Source organism: Hippocampus bargibanti, linkage group LG06 (assembly GCF_051943395.1).
Source record: "Hippocampus bargibanti isolate YZ-2025 linkage group LG06, ASM5194339v1, whole genome shotgun sequence".
In the NCBI taxonomy this organism is placed as follows: Eukaryota; Metazoa; Chordata; class Actinopteri; order Syngnathiformes; family Syngnathidae; genus Hippocampus; species Hippocampus bargibanti.
Genome location: NC_142739.1, coordinates 28,660,429 through 28,680,776, shown reverse-complemented (window position 1 = coordinate 28,680,776; position 20,348 = coordinate 28,660,429). Strand labels below are relative to the sequence as shown.

Here is a 20,348-nt window from a genome sequence, read left to right as displayed (position 1 = left end):
CTCTTCACTGACTTGAGTGGCGTTACGCGAGGCAAGTCTACTGTTATAGTTCAGTTACATTGTTTTTTTAAGGTCATACTTATGATATCAAGTATGAAAATCGAGAACATTTAACCACCAGCTTGACCAACAATCCGATTTCATTGAACTTATTTCTAAGTTGTGTGTTCTAACGTTAGCCTGCTAGCACCCGATGGCGGCTTTGAGGAGGCTACAACGATATAAGGTGAAATGTGTTGATGATGTTTAGCGGACGGCCTCCTTCCCGCCGAGGAATGGACGCGACTCAGGCCGTCAACGACTCCTTCTTTGAGTTGGATGAGGAGGAAAAGGAAGAGAAGCCAAACAAACCGCGGCGACCTTTAGCCAAGCTCTGCATCTTGAAGAATGACCACGTCCCCGAAAGAGGTGAGAACCAGGCCTGTAGCCATCAGAAGTAATGGAACCACGTACTAAACCCAAGCACACACCACCCATTAAAGGACAACCTACACATTTTTTTTCCTAACTGACATCAGAAAAACATTTTATAGCATCTTAAATATCCAAAACACGCAGGCTGATATTTTTAGTCAAATGGAAAACACCAATAAAAATGACGTAGTGTCCAAAAACTGCTTCAAAATGACCTTGGAAATGGCGAGTTTCAGAAGGTCCCGCCCCCTTGTTCGTTATGACAAGCACAGGATACTCCAGACACAAAACAATGGCTTCAGAGAGTTCAGATTCGGAGAAAATGCTTTCTTGTTACTCATCCTGTTATGAATATGATTCAAATAGTTCTGAAGAGGAAAGCATACATGTTTGCAATCTATTAACGAATTTATTTCGTACCATTTTGAGGCAACATTGGTGGGAAATGTCTCACCCAAAAAAAGAGGCACAAAATGGCGACCTCCTGTGGCCACCTCCGTTTCCACAGGCTGATGAATTCCTTATATGGAACTTGGATGCCCTCTTCTGATTGATTTAAGAAGTCCTTCCGTATCAATTCAAGCCGTCTGTATTCCAATGTAGCTCACAGAAAAGGCACAAATGGCGCACAATCTCCGTTGGAAATGGGCTGATTTGTCTGCTGAGAATTTATGTCCACTTTTATGGTGTTACCGCAATTGGTAGTGTTGGTGTGACACACGATTCCCCCATCGTGTTATTTATGTGTTTTTCCTTCTAATTTCGCCATCAGCACAATGTTTTCAGACCAAACAAATTACCATAAAATGCATTGTGTGTCGCTTTCTCGGTCAGGGGCGTTCCTTACGTGACGTCACGTCAGGCATCGTCATTAACTCGAAAACAAGACTTCCTGAATATTCAAGTCTTAAAACGTAAAATATAGCTATATGCGGTGGAATCTTTGTATAATGCAGTCAGTCGAAGTCATTTGAAGTGATTTTTCAAATTATGGACACAACTTGTGTCCATAATTTGGCCAGAATTTTTGCACATCGTCTGGCAGTGGATGAGTTAAGCTAATGAGATAATTGAACAACTATAAGCTAATGGGCTAATTGAACAACTACAGTATTCTCCTCATGGATCAACTATTGCCTTCATGTTTTCTGTATTTCCTGTCCACAGAATTTCCCCTTTTTATGGGCGACAACGTGCTCGGTCGTGACGTCAGCACCTGCACGCTGCCCCTACCGGCGCCCTCCGTGTCTAAACAACACGCCGCCATCCGTATCTCCCTTCATCAAAGACGAGGATCCCACCACGGAGTGGAGATAGAAGCCGTGGTGCGGGACTTGGGCAGCATGAACGGCACCCGCATCGGCCACGTCAAGTTGATCCCCAACATATCTTACCCCCTCAGCGAGGGGAACCGTCTGTTCATGGCGGATATGCCGTGTCAGTACCTCGGCATCGATGACACCCACCACATGGTGGGCCGGGATTCCGTCGGGGAGGGTGATAGCCTCTGTGTGAGTGGCGGACAGATGTCGCAGTCTGTAGCGGAGAAGAAGCCTGTAAAGAACAGCTGTGTGTCGTTTGAGACCACTCCGGTTCAGGTGCAGCGGACTCTAGTCCCGGAATCGGACTCGGACTCTGACGGGGAGAGGCCGGGGAACAGAGAGAGCCGGCGCAAGCTTCAAGGTATGTGTATGATTTGTAAGGGGATAGAAAACGGTTTAGGACAGGGGTTGGAAACCTTTTTGATTAAGAGAGCAATAAAAGTAAAATATTTAGATTTTTTTTCAGTGAGATTCACACACACATATTCCTGTTTCAATAGTTTTGTTAGGTCCAGATAACTCCAGATAAGGAGTGAGGACCACCGTTGATGATAACTTTAGAGAAGAACTAGTGTTCCATTTGAACGCTAAATGTCACACCATTTCTCACTTCAGCTTCTTTAAAAACAAAGACATAAAAAGTGGACTTGAAACTGAAATAACAGCAGGAGTGAGGTTTCCGAATGGCTACGTTCAAAGTCCTCGCCCCTGTCGTGAATTTGGTTAAAATATCGTTTTACTTTTTGTGGTATGGACTTTTTCCCCCTCATTAACTACACACACACACACACACACACACACACACACACACACACACACACACACACACACACACACACACACACACACACACACACACACACACACACACACACACACACACACACACACACACACACACACACACACACACACAGTGAGTAAAAAGTGTGTGTATCCAAGTGAAATGAAAATACACACGAAAGATCATTTTGGGTTAATTTGTGAGGACCTTTTGGAAACTAACAGATACATATATAGACTCTCTAGAAGCCTTTAGAATGAAAAACTTGTGAGGACCGGCCAAAACGTCCTCACTTGTTAAAAATGTCCTCACTACATATGGTATAAAATGTTAGTGGTCCTCACAAGACTAGTCATACAAACACACACACGATTTCAACAAAATGTCAGAATGTATTTAAAATAACTGATAATACTCTCCATTAATATCAATAGTTTTCCGTTCCTCATGATTGGAAAAAAAAAAATCCAGCCAAATGATTGGAACGTAAGTCAACTTGCCGGGTGCGTACGGAAAGTTACTGCTAGCTAGCCTGCACACTGCTCATTAGCTTGCACGCTTGCTTTCTGCTGTCTCTCTCAAAAGTAAATTGATGCTAACGTTAGCATGGGGCTTGTCAATGTGCCACTAACATTCGACTGTTTCATCGATGGTATTGTTTCATTGCAAATTAGAATCAGAACCTTTTCTCTCCATCAAGATGAATCTTTTAGTCCATTCAACCAGAAGCGTACGATAATCGGGCTTATTCAAAAGGGACGTTTACCTGTTCCAATATGAACGGCCAGTATCATCCATACTAGGTTCCCGACCCCCGGTTTTGGAAGTAGGAACGTTCATCTTCTATTCATTCATCATTTTGTCCTCCCTGTTGTGATGTTTGCCTTCCTAATTTCCCCGAATACTTCCAGGATCAGATTCCAGCCCTACCTGCTCAACTTTCTTGAGTCCAGAAAACAAAATAGTCCCCGAAAGGTATGCTTCCTTTTTTTTCCCTTCAATAAATGTTTAAATAAATGACATTTTGTGATTGACCAATGACTGCCTTGTGCTTATATACGGAAATATTAAGCTGCTTGTACATCTGAGTAATAATCAAAATGTTATTTACAGTAAAGCCTCGTTATATCGATATTCAAGGGAGTCCGAAAAAATATCGATATAACCGGGACTATCGATATATCCGACCCTGTTTGCATGTGCGTGCATAGAAATAGTATCGATATAACCGGGACTATCGATATATCCGATATCGATATAACGAGACTTTACTGTATTTCTTTTTCATAGTCCTGACTGCGTCGCTGCAACACCCGTCACGCCGTCATCATCCACCACGCAGACGCCTCACGGTCATGTCAGTTTCAGTCAAGACAAGTCAAACGCGGATATTTCGGGGCAGCGTGAAAAGGCCACGCTAGCGCTCGCGGATGACAGTGACGAGGCGCAGGCGGGCGTGGCACAAAATGGCCGTCGGCCGCCAACCGGAGACTTTATGCTGGAACAGCTGAAAACTCCAACGAGCTTTACAGAAGACGAGTTACCGCAACTGTCCACCATCATGGAATCCCCGCACGCCATCTCTAAATTTAACATGGACAGCGACACGGATGTGGAGGAGGACGGCGGCCAGGCCCAAACGGTGCCCGACCCGAAAACGGACGTTGATTTCTTTCACATGAACAGCGATACAGACGCGGATGACGACGACGCAGTCGAAGATCCTCCCGTCATCAAACCCGAAGGTATAAAAATGGATGCGTCTGCTCCGTTGGCGCCGCCGGATGACTTACAGCTTGACAGCGACACCGACGTGGACCAGGAGGAAGCTGACGACAGTAGCGGCGAGGCCACACCTTCCCGGCTTTCCTTAATCGGGGACGACGTTTCAGAGCCAGAAGAAGAGCAGGCTTTCAATCCGCAAGCAAATGTCAGCGTTTCAGCTGCGGGATCACATCACAGCGACGCGGCGCGAAATTCGACACCTTCCGGTTTCAGCGCATCAGCTGCTCAGTCGGAGTCTGACAAAGACACCGATGTGGATGAGTCCGTTGCGCCCCCTGCTGGCCCCGAATGTCTTACAGAGGAGAATGACGCTGCTCTCCGAGAAACAAAAGGTTTACAGTTTCCACATGCGCAAAGTTGTTCGACGCCGACGCAGCCGTCAGGTAAATACGAGACGTATGTAGCGATTATGCGGAGAAATGCGTTAAATTCAAAAGAAAGATATTGATGATGCTGTGAGTTTAAAGGATAACCGACACCTCCGGACAAGTTGTGTCCATAATTTGTAAAATCACTTCAAATGACTTCTACTGAGCGCATTTTACAAAGATTCCACCGCATATCGCTATATTTTACATTTTAAGACGTCTTGTTTTCGAGTTGATGACGATCCTGACATGACATCACACCCCTGACCGAGAAAGCGACACCCAATGCATTTTGGGTACTTTGGTCTGAAAACATCGTGTTGATGGCGAAATTAGAAGGAAAGCTATATAAATAACGCGATGGTTAATGGTGTGTCGCAGCCAATTGCGTTAACACGCATGAAGAATGTGTAAGTTTACACAAATTCCCAGCGGACAAATCAGCCATTTCCAACGGAGCTTGTGCGCCATCTTGTGCATTTTCTGGGCGCCACATCACAGTCCATACGGCTCGAATTGATACGGAAGGACTTCTTTAATCGATTGCAAACATGTATGCTTTCCTCTTCAGAACTAGTTGAATCATATTCATAACTGGATGAGTAACAAGAAAACATCTTCTCCGAATCTGAAGCCATTGTTTTGATTCTAGAGCAAGGCACGACGTACTGGCGTGACGTTATGAACATGGGGGGGGGACCTTCTGAAACTTTCTGAGGTCATTTTGAAGTAGTTTTGGGACACTTTGTCATTTTTATTGGTGTTTTGCATTTGACTAAAAATATCAGCCTGCGTGTTTTGGGTATTTTTGATGCTATAAAACGTTTTTCTGATATCAGTTAGGAAACAAAAAAATGGTGTCGGTTGTCCTTTAAAGTTGTTGTCGTTGGATGTTTTCAGAAGGAAAAATGGAAGAGATGGCGACCCAAGCTTTCCTGCCACCCACGCTGGATCCATTTGAATGTAAGTTAGTGTTGAGCTACCATATATACACACACGCACGCACACACACACACACACACACACACACACACACACACACACACACACACACACACACACACACACACACACACACACACACACACACACACACACACACACACACACACACACACACACACACACACACACACACACACACACACACACACGCGCGTGTGTGTGTGTAATAAAATGGTTAAATAAATAAAGCCCACAAATTATGTTGACATTTTGGCAAGCTGACAAAACACCCAAGCTTTATTTAATTTTGAACACAAGTAAATCACCAAATTTCATGCCTGGTATTTGAAAATAAATAAATAAATAAATAAGCAAAAAAAAATTATCAATAAATACAATTGTTGTGAAGACCAATTGGAAGGAGCTACAGTCCACAAAAACAAAACCCCGACCCAAATAAAAACTAACTAAAACTAAAATCCAAAAGTTAGACGAACTTTTTTCATATTTCCTAGACGATGTTTGAAAGACGTCAAATTTCTCCCTTTCTTTACATAGCTGTCTTCAACGTTTCGGGACGAGCCACAGCCTTCGACTGCCAGGAGGACGAAGAGGACTTGACTGTGGCTGAGACACAGTCGTTCATCCTTCATCCCCAAAGGCGGATCCCGATTGGCAAATCATGCGGCGACGACGACACGTACGCCGATCTGGCTAGTGGGAGGGCGTCCTTCCAGCTGGGCTTGTCCGACAGCAGCCACGCTCTGGCTCTCGATAGCACCCAGGCCTTTGACTCCGATACGCAAACGTATACAAAGCCACCAAATGCAAACGCGGCCTCGCTTGGGGACGACTTCAACATCGATGCCACCCAGGCCTACGAGGCCTGCGAGGCGCCCGATAGTAGTCCGGCGATGCCCGTGCTGAGCCCGAAATTAAATCTTGCTTTTCAAGAAACGCAGGCTTATATTCCAGAGTCATGCGGTGAGCCCGAAGAAGGACCGGAAAAAGATACGGAAACCAAACCTCTTTCTGACTCGGTCGCGTCTTCTTCCCTCGCTTTGGCTGGAACTAAACTTGCGATTGTTTGTCGGGAAGAGGAGCATCCTACCCCAAACAATCCTATCACCCCTTTGAAGGACGAATCCGATTTCGGATCCGCAGGAGAAACCAAGGAGGCTAGCCCAAAGCCACTACAACTTGAAGAAGTACCTCAACTTCTTACGGACAAACACAGTCAAACGGAAGACGGCAACGAAGACGACCTGACTGGAGTCTTACCTGAAAGAAACCTACAACTCGAAATCGCGCGACTCATTCCACGTTCTTCCGCTTTGGCTGTGAATTGTCTCGCCGCAACCCAGCCCATGGCCATGAGCGAAATAGACGAAAGTGACGACGAGGATCCCATTCCAGTTTGGGCTCAAGTAAACGTACCGCTTGAGAAAGAACTGAAATCCAAAGGGGGTTCTTCCGCTTTACCCGCGAATCACCAACCTTGGCGTTTAGCAGCAACCCAGCCATTGACCCCGAGTGAAAACGAGGAAATGGATATCAAAGACTCGGTGGAAGATTTGTCCATGAACGGAATACGTCTCAGTCAAGCCACGGAAAATTCTTGCGCGGCTACAACCGGGCTTGCCAGTATCGCGCCTACCCAGCCGATGGCTCCAAGTGAGGAAAGCGAAGAAGACGAGGACTCTCTTCCAGTATTGCGTTGTCAAAGAAAAGCAAAGCCGCTGGAAATCGACGAGGAGACCCAGTCCCTCGGCGGTTCTCCCAAAATCCCAGCAGTCAGTTGGAATGACGAAAGTCCGCTAGAGAACGGATCCAAAGAACTAGTGATCACTCATCAGCCTCCGTCGGTAACTCCGATACAACCAGAAGAAGGAAGGACTCTGACTGATTTTGACACTTTGCCTAACAACGATGAAGATGAAGCAAGTCCCTGTGAGGAAGACAAACCCCAAGTTTCTTCTACTGGAACTCTACACACGGACACGCCCCAAGACGAAGAAGCCGACAGTGAGATCTTGTTCCCCGGCTCCAGGAAAAGAAAAGCCCAGCCGTTGCGAATTGAAGATGAGACTCAGTCGCTCGTATCTTCTCAAGACAAGGAGGAGAGATGCGAGATCCCAAATTCCGGACCTTCTGCGGTGGACTGTCAGCCAAGTAGCGCTAACGCACCAGGTCTACGAGCCCAACGGAGTCAATCTGAAGTCGGAACTGGTGTCTCTGGCGGGAACCAAGAGAGACCACCCAATGGACGTGGGAGAAAGAAGGAACGAGAAGAAACCCAAAGGTCTGAAGCGGCGGAGGATGACGCAGACAAATCACCTTTCACCAAAGTAAAACCTGAGCCCACCCCAAGAGGTCGAAGAGGAACCCGAAGAACTGTCGCTGCTCTCCCCCTCGTCGCTGCAGATCGAGACAATGTCCCAGCTAAGAGGACCCGATTACGGTCTGACTCTACCGGCTCCGGGTTGTCCACTTCGAGTACCCAAGTGAGCAGAGGCCAAGGGCCGCAGACGTCCAATGGATCCGCCAACAAACAACAACCACCGGACCGGGACGGCCAGGACCCTTCTCCCACCCAGGGGGTACTTTCCAGATCCGACTCCTCCAACTCCCTCGCTTCGGACATGTCTTGCAGCAGCCTCGGTTCTCAGAGAGGAAGGCGACGAGGAAGCGTCCGTAAAACCGAACCCGGGCCCAGTTCAAGCCCGTCTATCTCCAGTCAGAGTCCCGCTCCGACACCTCGGACGCGCCGCAGGACTTGCAAAATGGCCGACGTGTCACCTCCTGCGCTTTGTCAGGGAAATGACAAGCAGAAACTGGCTTCAAAACCGACGAGGGGGAGAAATGTAACAAATGTACCAGAATCTTCAAATGGGAACAACTCGACTGGTGAATCGCCCCTCCCTAAAAGAAACATCATGGGTAGAGTTCTGGGGACGGTAAAGAACGAAGCCTCCGAAGCGCCAGTCGCTTCCATGGAGGCCAAAGACAAAGTACATGGAAGGAAGCGAGTGATAAAGGCACAAGTACAAGATGAGAATCCAGATCCTGTCCAAACAAAGAGAAGAGCTAAACCGTCCTGTGCTCTGGGGCGCGGGATTGCGAGGGACTCTCCTTCCGATGTTCTCCCTGAAGATGGACATGTGACGTCTGCCAGTGGTTCTGGAGAAGGTGCACAGGTACCCACTTTTGTCGATGCCTTTTTTGTAAAAATTTGATTTGGTACTGAAATGAACTCTGAAATACAGTAAAGTCTCGTTCTATCGATATCGGATATATCGATAGTCCCGGTTATATGGATACTATTTCTATGCACGCACGGAGAAAATTACATGCAAACAGGGTCGGATATATCGATAGTCCCGGTTATATCGATATTTTTTCGGACTCCCTTGAATATCGATATAACGAGACTTTACTGTATTCATATTTGCGCGCATGCTAACGAGAGTTTCAATCTGAAGTTTTACTTAATAACAATAATACATTTCATTTATAAGCGCCTTTTAAAACTCTCAAGGTCACTTTTCAGTCATAGGATCAGTTTTTCTGTGAGTGAGTAGCGGCAGCCACACGCGCCAGCGTTCACTCAACCCGAAAGTAACTCAAATAGATAGAAAGCTAGCTAATATATAGCTAATAGCTATCCAGATAGATAGCTAATAGCCAGATAGACAGCTAATATATAGCCAGCCAGCCAATAATTATTTCAAAGTTCTCTGAAATGTTCTCAGTAAAATTGAGGAAAAATTAGCTAAAATTAACCAGGATATTAGTTGATAACATCATTGTTTAGCTTGTAGCGACACCACTCGAGCGAAGTGCGCCTCAACACTTGATAGCCTGCCGCTAGCTGCTTTGCGTACCGTAAACGTACACACCCGCGTGTCTTTGGTTTTCAACCAATCAATGAATACGCAACTGTCATCACAGATCAAAGAACCTTGAAATGACGACGACAGCTAAGCTAGCGGAGATGACAGCTAAGTTAGCAGAGACGACGCGACGCGCAAATGTCGGATAACTAATCCCTAAACTGCGGGCTGGTATCGGTCCATGTGTCATTTGGTACCGCTCGGCACAGAAAAAAAAGAACTTCCGTTTGATTTATTTTTGAATCAAAAATTGGATATTTTTCATTCAACACTAACGTCACCGTTGATGGAAAGGAATGGTTAATGGATTATTATTATTATTATTATTATTATTATTATTATTATTATTATTATTATTATTATTATTAGCTGTCTCTTAGCTAGCTAGCTTTCTATCTACTATTTGAGTTACTTCCGGCTTGAGTGAACGCTGGCGTTTAAGGACTACGTAAACATTCAATTCAGTGTATGAAACCTTAGACTCTCATTATTATTATTATTATTATTATTATTATTATTATTATTATTATTATTATATTTTTATTTTTTTTTACATATTATTAGCTATGTTTATTTATTTTCTATTTGTTAGCTATCTCGCTGGCTAGCGAGCTATCTATTCACTATCTAGCTATCTATTCGCTATCTAGCCGGCAAGCTAGCTATCTACCTGTATTAGCTATCTAGCTAGCAAGCTATAATATATATATATATATATATATATATATATATATATATATATATATATATATATATATATATATATATATATATATATATATATATATAATAGCTATATCTATTAGCTTTTATCTATTTGAGTTACTTCCGGGTCGAGTGAACACTGGCGCGTGTGGCTGCCACTGCTCACCCACTGCAAAACTTATCCTGTGACTGTAAAGTGACCTTGAGAGTTGAAATGCATGATTATTATTATTATCTTTCAAAGGGAGACCTGATCATGGAATCCTCCCCCGCGACCTCGAGCAACTCTATCGCTTCTCCATCACCGAGTCGCCGACCACGTGATGCCAGCCGCCATTATAAGGTTCGTGTTTCCCGTTGTCGTATTCTCCTCCTTTTTCCTGCCCTCCCAAAAAAACTTGCATCTGCAAATGAATGCGATCACGGCACATTTTGCATTTGAAAGCACACGAGGTTGGTAAAATGTCCACTTCATCACGACTTTTTTCTTTTTATACGGCCTTAGAAACCTTGGACTGTTTTCTTTCATCAGAAAAAAAGAGTTAATTCCTAAATTATATGGGTCTGGAGTTATATTAGCTTGAAATGGGGGCGGCAGCACAAAATACAATACATACATATTGAAGCCGTAACAAAGCGCTAACATGGAAAAAAAAGCAAATGCTGCCCCCTCGTGGAAGTGAAAAATATTGCCAGAGGTCTGACCAGCGCTTTATCCGCGCCCGTGCAAGTAAAAACAAAACCCGAACAAATTCGGGAATGGCGCTCCAGGTTTACACTTTTCAATTCCCGAATAAATTCAGAAATAGCAGGAAATGAATTAAAATGGCTGACCTTTACCCGAATCCCGTTTTCTCCCGCGCTCAGGTTCTATTCACAGGCGTGGTGGACGAAACCGGAGAGAAAGTTCTAACTCGCCTCGGAGGCTCCGTGGCTAACGGCACCGCCGACATGAACTGCCTCGTGGCCGACAAGGTGCGCCGGACCGTCAAGTTCTTGTGCGCGGTGGCCAAGGGGATCCCCATCGTCAACATGCATTGGCTGGATAAGGTCGGTCAAGCTAGGAAGGATAACCGATTCGAAGAAAAAAAAAGTTGTAGCGTCCGTACGCAAGGTTTGAGAATGTTTATATGCAGAGCGGAAAAGCCGGGAGCTTGCTGCCGCACGACGCTTTCATCCTGAGCGATCCGGAGCAGGAGAAGAAGTTTGATTTCCAACTGCTGGAGTCTCTGAGGCTTGCTAGTAGCCAACCTCTCTTACGGGTATGCTAACGTGTTTGTTCCATTTTTATTTGTATTTATTTTTTTTTAATCAAGTGGATTTCTGTTTGCAAGAACATGAGAAACACTCAGAAAAATGGATTGATATTTTTTCTTTGCTAGCATTTAGCTCATTCGCTGCCAGATGTGCAAACATGTGGCACCATCAATTTTTTTTTTGTAAGCAGGGAACAGCGGTGCGCTAATATTAATGTCACCATTATTAATGTCGCTCATATTTACATCACTCATATTAATGTTGTTTATATTAATGTAGCTCATATTAATGTCACTAATATTAACGTTGCTCATAATGATGTTACTCAGACTAATGTTGCTCATATTAACGTTGCTAATATTAATGTCTCATATCAATGTCGCTAATATTAATGTCACTAATATTAATGTCGCTCATATTAATGTTGCTCATATTGTCGCTAATATTAATGTTGCTAATATTAACGTCGCTCATATTAATGTCACTAATATTAACGTTGCTCATATTAACGTCACTCAGATTAACGTTCATATTCATGTGGCTAATATTAAATCCTGCTCATATTAATGTCGCTAATATTAACGTCGCTCATACTAATGTCGCTCATATTAATGTCGCTAACATCAACGTCGCTAACATCAACGTCGCTCATATTAATGTCGCTCATATTTGTGTCGCTAATAATAATGCGGCGAATATGAATGTCGCTAATATTAACATCTCTAATATTAATGGCGCTAATATTAACGTCGCTAATATTAACGTTGCTCATATTAACGTCGCTCAGATTAACGTTGCTCATATTCATGTCGCGAATATTAATGTCAGTAATATTAATGGTGCTAATATTAAAGTCGCTCATATTAATGCCGCTCATATTAATGTCGCTAATATTAACGTCGCTCATATTAATGTCGCGCATATTAATGTCGCTAACATTAAGGTCGCTAACATTAACGTCGCTAATATTAATGTCGCTAATATTAATGGTGCTAATATTAAAGTCGCTCATATTAATGCCGCTCATATTAATGTCGCTAATATTAATGTCGCTAATATTAACGTCGCTCATATTAATGTTGCAAACATTAAGGTCGCTAACATTAATGTCGCTAATATTAATGTCGCTAATATTAACGTCGCTCATATTAACGTCGCTAATATTAATGTTGCTCATATTAATGTCGCTAATAATAACGTCGCTCATATTAACGTCGCTCATATTAACGTCGCTCATATTAATGTCGCTCATATTAATGTCGCTAATATTAACTCATTCACCACCAGACAATGTGCAGAAATGTGGCCACTCCAGTGCCAGGGTTTTTGTCATTGTCACTCGAATTCCAGGACCCACAGAAGATTGAGTTTTAGGACGACATAAACATTCAATGCAACGTTAGAAACCTGAGAATCTCTTCTTTCATCACAAAAAAAATAGTTATTTCCTAAATTATATGGGTCTGGAGTTATATGAGCTTGAAATGAGGGCAGCTGTCCAAAATACAATGCATATTGATTTATATATCGCCTTAAAAACAACAAACAAAGCACTAACATGGAAAAAGGGAAATGCTGCCCCCTTGTGGAAGGGAAAAAAATATTGCCACAGGTCTGGCCAGTGCTTTATCGGCACTGAGCAAGAAAAACCAAAACCCGAACAAATTTGGGAATGGCGCTCCATCTCATGCTTTTCAATTCCCAAATAATTTCTGAAATGGCAGTGAATGAGTTCAAAATAATAATCAAAATCACAATTTTTTTTTCTTCACCTGTGTTCTTTTGCAGGGCTACAAGATCCACATCACCAAGTCGGTGAAACCCGAGCCGCTTCAGATGAAAGACATCATTTCTTGCAGCGGAGCCACGTTTCTCCCGAGGATGCCTTCATCACGTAAGGTACAAAGTCCAATCACATCGAGTCTATTTTCGAGTACGGTTGGGGAAATTCATTGAAATATTCCAATTTGAGCTTCATGTATGGCGCCGTGTTTCATTGCCAGCAAGCGTGTGACGTGTTTTTCAACATGCTTGAAGTTGTTGATTGACACCTCGGTTGGTGTTTATTGTAAAACTATAGAAGGAAAAAAAAAGACACTGTATATTTCTTACGTTACAAGACTTGCTTTATGATAAAAAACATCGCCATTGCTAACGCTAGCAGTCAATTTAGATTTCTATGTGCTAATGCTAAATTAACTCATTCACTACCAGACGTGCAAAAATGTGTCCACTCCAATGCCAGGGTTTTTGTCATTGTCTCTCAAATTCCAGGACCCACAGAATATTGAGTTTTAGGACTACATAAACGTTCAATCCAACGTAAGAAACCTAAGGTTCTCTTCTTTCATCAGAAAAAAGAGTTAATTCCTAAATTATATGGGTCTGGAGTTATATGAGCTTGAAATGAGGGCAGCTATCCAAAATACAATGCAATACATACATACATATTGGTTTATACAGCGCTTTAACAACACCTGAAGCTGTAACAAAGCGCTAACAAGGAAAAAAAGATATGCGGCCCCCTTGTGGAAGACAAAAAAACATTGCCATAGGCCATGGCCAGCACTTTATCGGCACCCAAACACGAAAAAAATAAAAACCCGAACTAATTCAGGAATGGCACTCTAGGTCATATTTTCAATTCCCGAATAAATTCATAAATGGCAGTACATGATGGCCTTTCAAAACTCTCAAGGACACTACAGTCACAAGATATTTTTTCTGCGGGTGAGCAGCGGCAGCCACACGCGGCAGCGTTCCCTCAACTCGGAAGTAACATAAAGTAAAACAAAAAAACTAAACCATGTTTTATTTAATAGATAGCAAATGGATAGACAGCTAGGAAATCATCATAACAACCATAATAATAATCATCATAACCATAATAATAATATATTAGAAACACATTTTAATCCTAAATAAAGAAGACTTTCGATGTCTTTTATGTTGTAAAACTTTTATGTAATAATAATAATAATAATAATAATACAGTAAAGTCTCGTTATATCGATATTCAAGGGAGTCCGAAAAAATATCGATATAACCAGGACTATCGATATATCCGACCCTGTTTGCATGTCATTTTCTCAGTGCGTGCATAGAAATAGTATCGATATAACCGGGACTATCGATATATCCGATATCGATATAACGAGACTTTACTGTATATTATGCGACCCATAATTTTGCTGCATGGTTCAAAATCTTTTTTATGAAATTCATTTTATTTTATTTTGTGTGCCAAAAACAACCATTTGTGTGCTTTGTGTCCTCCCTTTGTCAGCCCAACACGGTCGTGATCTCTTGCGCGGAGGACTGGACGCTTTGCCGCGCGGCCGTCTCGGCGTCGCTGCCGATCGTCACGGCCGAGTTCGTCCTTTCCGGGATCCTGCAACACAAATTGGATTTTGACGCTCACAAGCTATCCGCCCCTCCACCCCAACCCAAGCCCGACGGCGGCGGCGGAAGGCGGAGCAGGCGGATTGTGTAACAAGTAAACAAATCGAGTCTTTTAAGAAGAGGTCCGAAATCATTGAGAGCTGCAACAGTTTGAATGTCCCACAAAAAGTTGGATCTTTGCAGAAATTTCACGGAAAAGCACAGTGCGGTAAAATCAGACAGCAACGACTGTTTTAGATATAACAGGAAGTTGAAGATGGCGTAATAATCAATTAAATATACATTAGCGGAAAACAAACAAACGACATTCAAATAGAATCGTCGTTTTGGTTTGTTTTTAAGTCGCAAAAACTGAATTGTGACGTTTGGCCCGCGCTATGCTAGCTAAATGCAAATATGTCATGAAAAATGAACTGCTTGCGAGAATCAGCATCTTACAGCAATTAAAAAATTTCAAACATCTGCAAATTTAACATAAATGTATTATCACCCCAAAAGAACAAAATATTCTTGCAAGGCTAATTAGTTAACATGAGAGTTTACGATCTGAATGCTAACATTCAAATATATATATATATATATATTTTTTGGGGGGTGTAAAAAAACAGATTTATTTGTCATTATTGTAAATGTTAAGTGACTTTTTAGTCATTATATATCTGTATGTGTGTATATGTATATATATGTATGTGTATGTATATGTATGTATGTATATGTATATACGTGTATATATATATATATACACGTGTATGTGTGTGTATATATATATATATATATATATATATATATATATACAGTAAAGTCTCATTATATCGCTATCGGTTATATCGATAGTACCGCTTATTACGATACTATTTCTATAAACGCAAGGAAAAAATTACATGCGCGCAGGGTCGGATATATCGATTGTCCCGGTTATATCGATATTTTTTTGGTCTCCCGAGAATATCGATATAACGAGACTTTACTGTATATACACGTGTGTGTGTGTGTGTATATATATACATACAGTAAGGTCTCGTTATATCGATATCGGTTATATTGATAGTACTGCTTATTACGATACTATTTCTATGAACGCAAGGAGAAAATTTACATGGGGCAGGATCGGATATATCGATAGTCCGGTTATATCGATATTTTTTCCGACTCCCGAGAATATCGATATAACCAGACTTTACTGTATATATATATATATATATATATATATATATATATATATATATATATATATATATATATATATATACACATACACATCATATATACACATACACATCATATATACACATACACATCATATATACACATACACATATATGTATATATACGTGTGTATATATATATATATACGTATATATCTATGTATATATATATATATAGATATATATACGTATATATATAGATATATATATATATATACGTATATATCTATGTATATATATATATAGATATATATACGTATATATATAGATATATACGTATATATATATATATATATATACATATATATATGTGTGTGTGTGTATATATACATATGTATATACGTATATATATATATGTGTGTGTGTGTATATATATATATATATATATATATATATATATATATATATATATTTTTTTTTTGTTTTTTTTTTACAATTAATTGGGGTATTATTTGAGCGATTAATCAGTCGTCAAAATTGTATTCGCTGACAAAAAAATTTATCCCAATCGGGCGTCATCAATTTCCTTTCCGTTATATTCTCCTTTTTACAGAAACATGCCAGCTCTTAGAAACGGCACAAAAGGGGGATAATGACTCATCTCGACACGGCAACCTCATTTCCTGCCGAGCGCTTTGTTGACTCCGTCGGAGCATCTGGGAAACGATTGCATCCCACAACCCCCCGTCGTTCGGTTACCGTCAGCGCTTTTTAAATCAGGTATTATTTAACGCGTTGCCGGATTGGAATAATAACCCGTTCACTCACACACACACACACACACCCCTAAAAAACGCAGTTCGGATGGATGATTGCGTTTCCTGGTATGAGATACACACAGGTGCCTTTCTTTTTAATACACTGAGATAATAATGAACGTAACAGAGTATCCTCCCATCTCCATTACCCACCGCCAAACGTTCCATTAGAGCTTCACTCATGTCCTCCTATTAGCTTCCATTTTTATTTTTTAGCTCGTTTTCACTAGTCATCAATTCCTAATGCGCTTTATCATTGTCGCGTAATCAGCTGCAAGTCATCTGTACGTGTTTCGGATATGGTGGCCATTTAAAATAATTTACCAGGGCTTGTTACCCGTCACCAAAACAACATTGCACTTGTTTTCTCGTGGCAAAAATCAATCTTGAATATGATATGAATGTAAATGTTACAATGGTGTGCCGCCATTTTCTGTCCGTTAAGACATCATTGGTTGGGGAGGGGGGCCTCCAGGAATATTTTTCCTGGCCAAGATGAATTTATTAACGCTCATGTCTTGATTGAGTGCAATTCTTTGTGATCATGATATCAAAACAATACCCCTTTAGTACACATAAATTATACATAAATTATCATATTGTTGCTGCAGCTTTTGTATGAGATCCAATTAGATATTTAGACATTTTGTAGAAGTTGTTTAAAAAATAAAATTAAAATTATGAATAAAGAGAGTAAGATGCTGTCACCTTCTATTGTTTTTTATTGAGGATCAAGAATATACGCAGTGTTACAGTACTACTAGGTGTGCCTTGTTTGTGTACTTTTCAACTGCGCAATCCAATAGAAATTTCGCTGTAGTCGTTTTTTAATTTAGTTTTCTTTTTCACGAGATTTTTTTTTTTTTGGGTGGTGGGGAATTTTTTTCCCTTATCTTCAAAGATGGAATCATCGCCATTTTTTTATTATAGTTTTAAAACACCCTTCTTGATTTCAAAAATGTCCTCATTTTGTTATGTCATAGTCTGAAATAAAAGTGGTTGTTTCAATGGTTTTTTTTTTCGAACTCTATTTTTACTCTACAAAATTCGTAAAAACTCTTATTGTAAAATGGCTTTTGTATACATTGATTTGGAAAAAAAACGTGTTTTTTTCATTGTATCTTTTTTAATTTTGTCCCATTTATTTGCAAGTCACCAACTAACAAAATACGACATTAGATCTATTAAGAGTATTTCTCCAAGTCAATATATATATATATATTTCCATGTTAGGTAAAACTTTCAGACTTATTTTACTTACAAATTAAAATGAACCCATCCTTCTATTTCCGCAAATGTAGCTGTTTAAAGGACAACCAACGTCACTTTTTTGTTTCTTAACTGACATCAGAAGAACGTTTTATAGCATCTAAAATACCCAAAACATGCAGTATGATATTTTTATGCAAATGCAAAACACCAATGAAAATTACTTAAAGTGTCCAAAATCTGCAAAAAAATGAGCTGCGAACAGGCTGATAAATTCCTTCCATAGAGCTTGGTCGCCCTCTTCTGGCTCTTTTTGGTGCAACATGACGTTTTCAGACCAAATAAGCACAGCAAAATATATTGACGTGATGGAATGACTGCTACAATTTGTCCTTTTTTTCGGTCAGGGGTGTTCCTTCGGTGACGTCACGTACGGACTTGTCACCAACTCAAAAACAAGACTTCCGGAATATTCAGCGCGAGTCTTAAAATGTCAAATATAGCTATATGCTGGAGTCTTTGTAAAATACGCTCAGTAGAAGTCATTTATATGGACACAACTTGTCCGGAGACGTCGGTCTTCCTTTAAAAGTTCCATTACGATTTGATACATTTCATGTCTATGGCGTCCCAAAAACAAAAAAAATAAAAAAAATTGACACACGACAGGAAGCTCATTCGTGTGACTCTTCGATGAGCACGTCAATTGAAATTGATGATTATATATCTTTTTATTTATATTGTTGTGGTTATTCAATTCAGCCGTAAATCTAGGTACGCTACAGTGACCTATATTCCACCGCGATTGTTTCTGTCCAGTGAAACGAGCGCACTCTGTACTCGCAGTCGTATATCATTGCATTTTTGTGAAATACGTCATTGTTTTTCGTGGGATTTTCCAGGCTATGCAGTTTATGATGACATATTACACGTTTCGCTCCATGCTGGTTCTTGAATTTTCCGAATACAACAACGAGAAACGGGGAAAATAATTGATTGAAGTTTACACTCCTTTTGCTAACACTCCAGTTTAAGATGAGTAAGTTGTATTTTTATAACTCATTCATGTGGTAGATTATATATTTGTCTCCATAACTGCCAAGTTTCAAGCAAAACGAAGCATTAGCATATCTATTTCTAGAGCTCGCAATTTTCTTTCCTAGTATTCAGTGACAGCCATTTTGGATTTCTGACGAAAATCTGCCTGCATTCGATCGTTGATATTTGCTAATTCATATTTTGGATCTGTTCTTGTTTAGAATTTCAAAAGCTTTCCAATGGCACCTTACTCGTTAAGATCTGCCAAAAATTAAGAAAGTTATGATATGAACTTGGTCACAGTTTTTCATTTTTTAACTCTAATTACAGGCAGAAAATCCCCTCATATTTAGAAAATTAAAAATTCAATTGTTACCTTATTATTTGTCATAGAACAATAATCTATACATTATTTGAAAGCTATTTAAATGCACTTTAATATGGTATTAGAAAATGTGTGATGAATTATTGATAATTTTTGTCACGTCACTAGTAAATCGTGAGTAGTAGGAGGCGACCGTGTTGGGTCGCTGCTTGTACGTGTGCTCAGTTAAGATATATATATTTTTATATTTATTCAGTCATAAAACTTTAGAAATTACAATCAACCCATCTTTCTATTTCCGGGTTTTTTAAACATCCCAAATGTAGCAGTTCAAAAGTTCCTTTACGATTCGACAACGTTTTAACGTCTATGGTGTGCCAACGAAGCAAAATACAAAAATGGCTTCTCGACACGAAGCTCATTCGTGTAAATCTTCGCCCACCACGTCGAATGAAACTTATGATTATTATTATGATTATTATATTTTTTATTATTCAATTGTCAACCCCGCCGTGAATCGAGTATAAAAATAGGCGAACGTGTGGGGTCGAGTGCTGAGTTAAGATACATTGTGTATGTGTATATATATATATTTTTATATGTTTTAAGTCATAAAACTTTAAAAATTACAATCAACCCATCTTTCTGTTTCCGTTTTTTAAACATCCCAAATGCAGCTGTTCAAAAGTTCCTTTACGATTCGACAGATTTAACATCTATGGCGTCCCAACGAAGCAAAATATAAAAATGGCTTCTCGACACGAAGCTCAATCGTGTAAGTCTTCGCTGACCACATCGATTTAAATGTATTATTATTATCATTTTATTTATTTTTATTATTATTGTTATTGTTATTATTATTATTATGATTCAATTGACAGTCCCGACGCGAATCTAGTGTAGAAACGTGTGGGGTCGCTGCTTGTACGTGTGCTCGT

The 20,348-nt window shown here is 40.5% G+C and overlaps 1 protein-coding gene across 1 annotated transcript; it reads left to right on the top strand.

Annotated features, from left to right (window-relative positions):
- The first annotated feature begins 155 nt into the window (after positions 1-155).
- Positions 156-17,545, top strand: mdc1 (mediator of DNA damage checkpoint 1). Its single transcript, XM_088999279.1, has 12 exons — positions 156-408; positions 1,582-2,097; positions 3,432-3,495; positions 3,811-4,688; positions 5,574-5,636; positions 6,177-8,815; positions 10,461-10,559; positions 11,084-11,266; positions 11,353-11,478; positions 13,262-13,372; positions 14,760-14,969; positions 16,634-17,545. The coding sequence occupies exons 1-11, from the start codon at positions 240-242 to the stop codon at positions 14,964-14,966; spliced, it is 5,055 nt and encodes a 1,684-aa protein (XP_088855405.1). The 5' UTR covers positions 156-239; the 3' UTR covers positions 14,967-14,969; positions 16,634-17,545.
- The last annotated feature ends 2,803 nt before the right edge of the window (positions 17,546-20,348 follow it).

Bases quoted from the DNA above. Each gene is read 5' to 3' on its own strand.
- mdc1 (XM_088999279.1), top strand. From the start codon at position 240: ATGATGTTTAGCGGACGGCCTCCTTCCCGCCGAGGAATGGACGCGACT. The intron at 4,689-5,573 runs GTAAATACGAGA...GGATGTTTTCAG, and splicing joins GACGCCGACGCAGCCGTCAG to AAGGAAAAATGGAAGAGATG. The intron at 13,373-14,759 runs GTACAAAGTCCA...TCCCTTTGTCAG, and splicing joins GGATGCCTTCATCACGTAAG to CCCAACACGGTCGTGATCTC.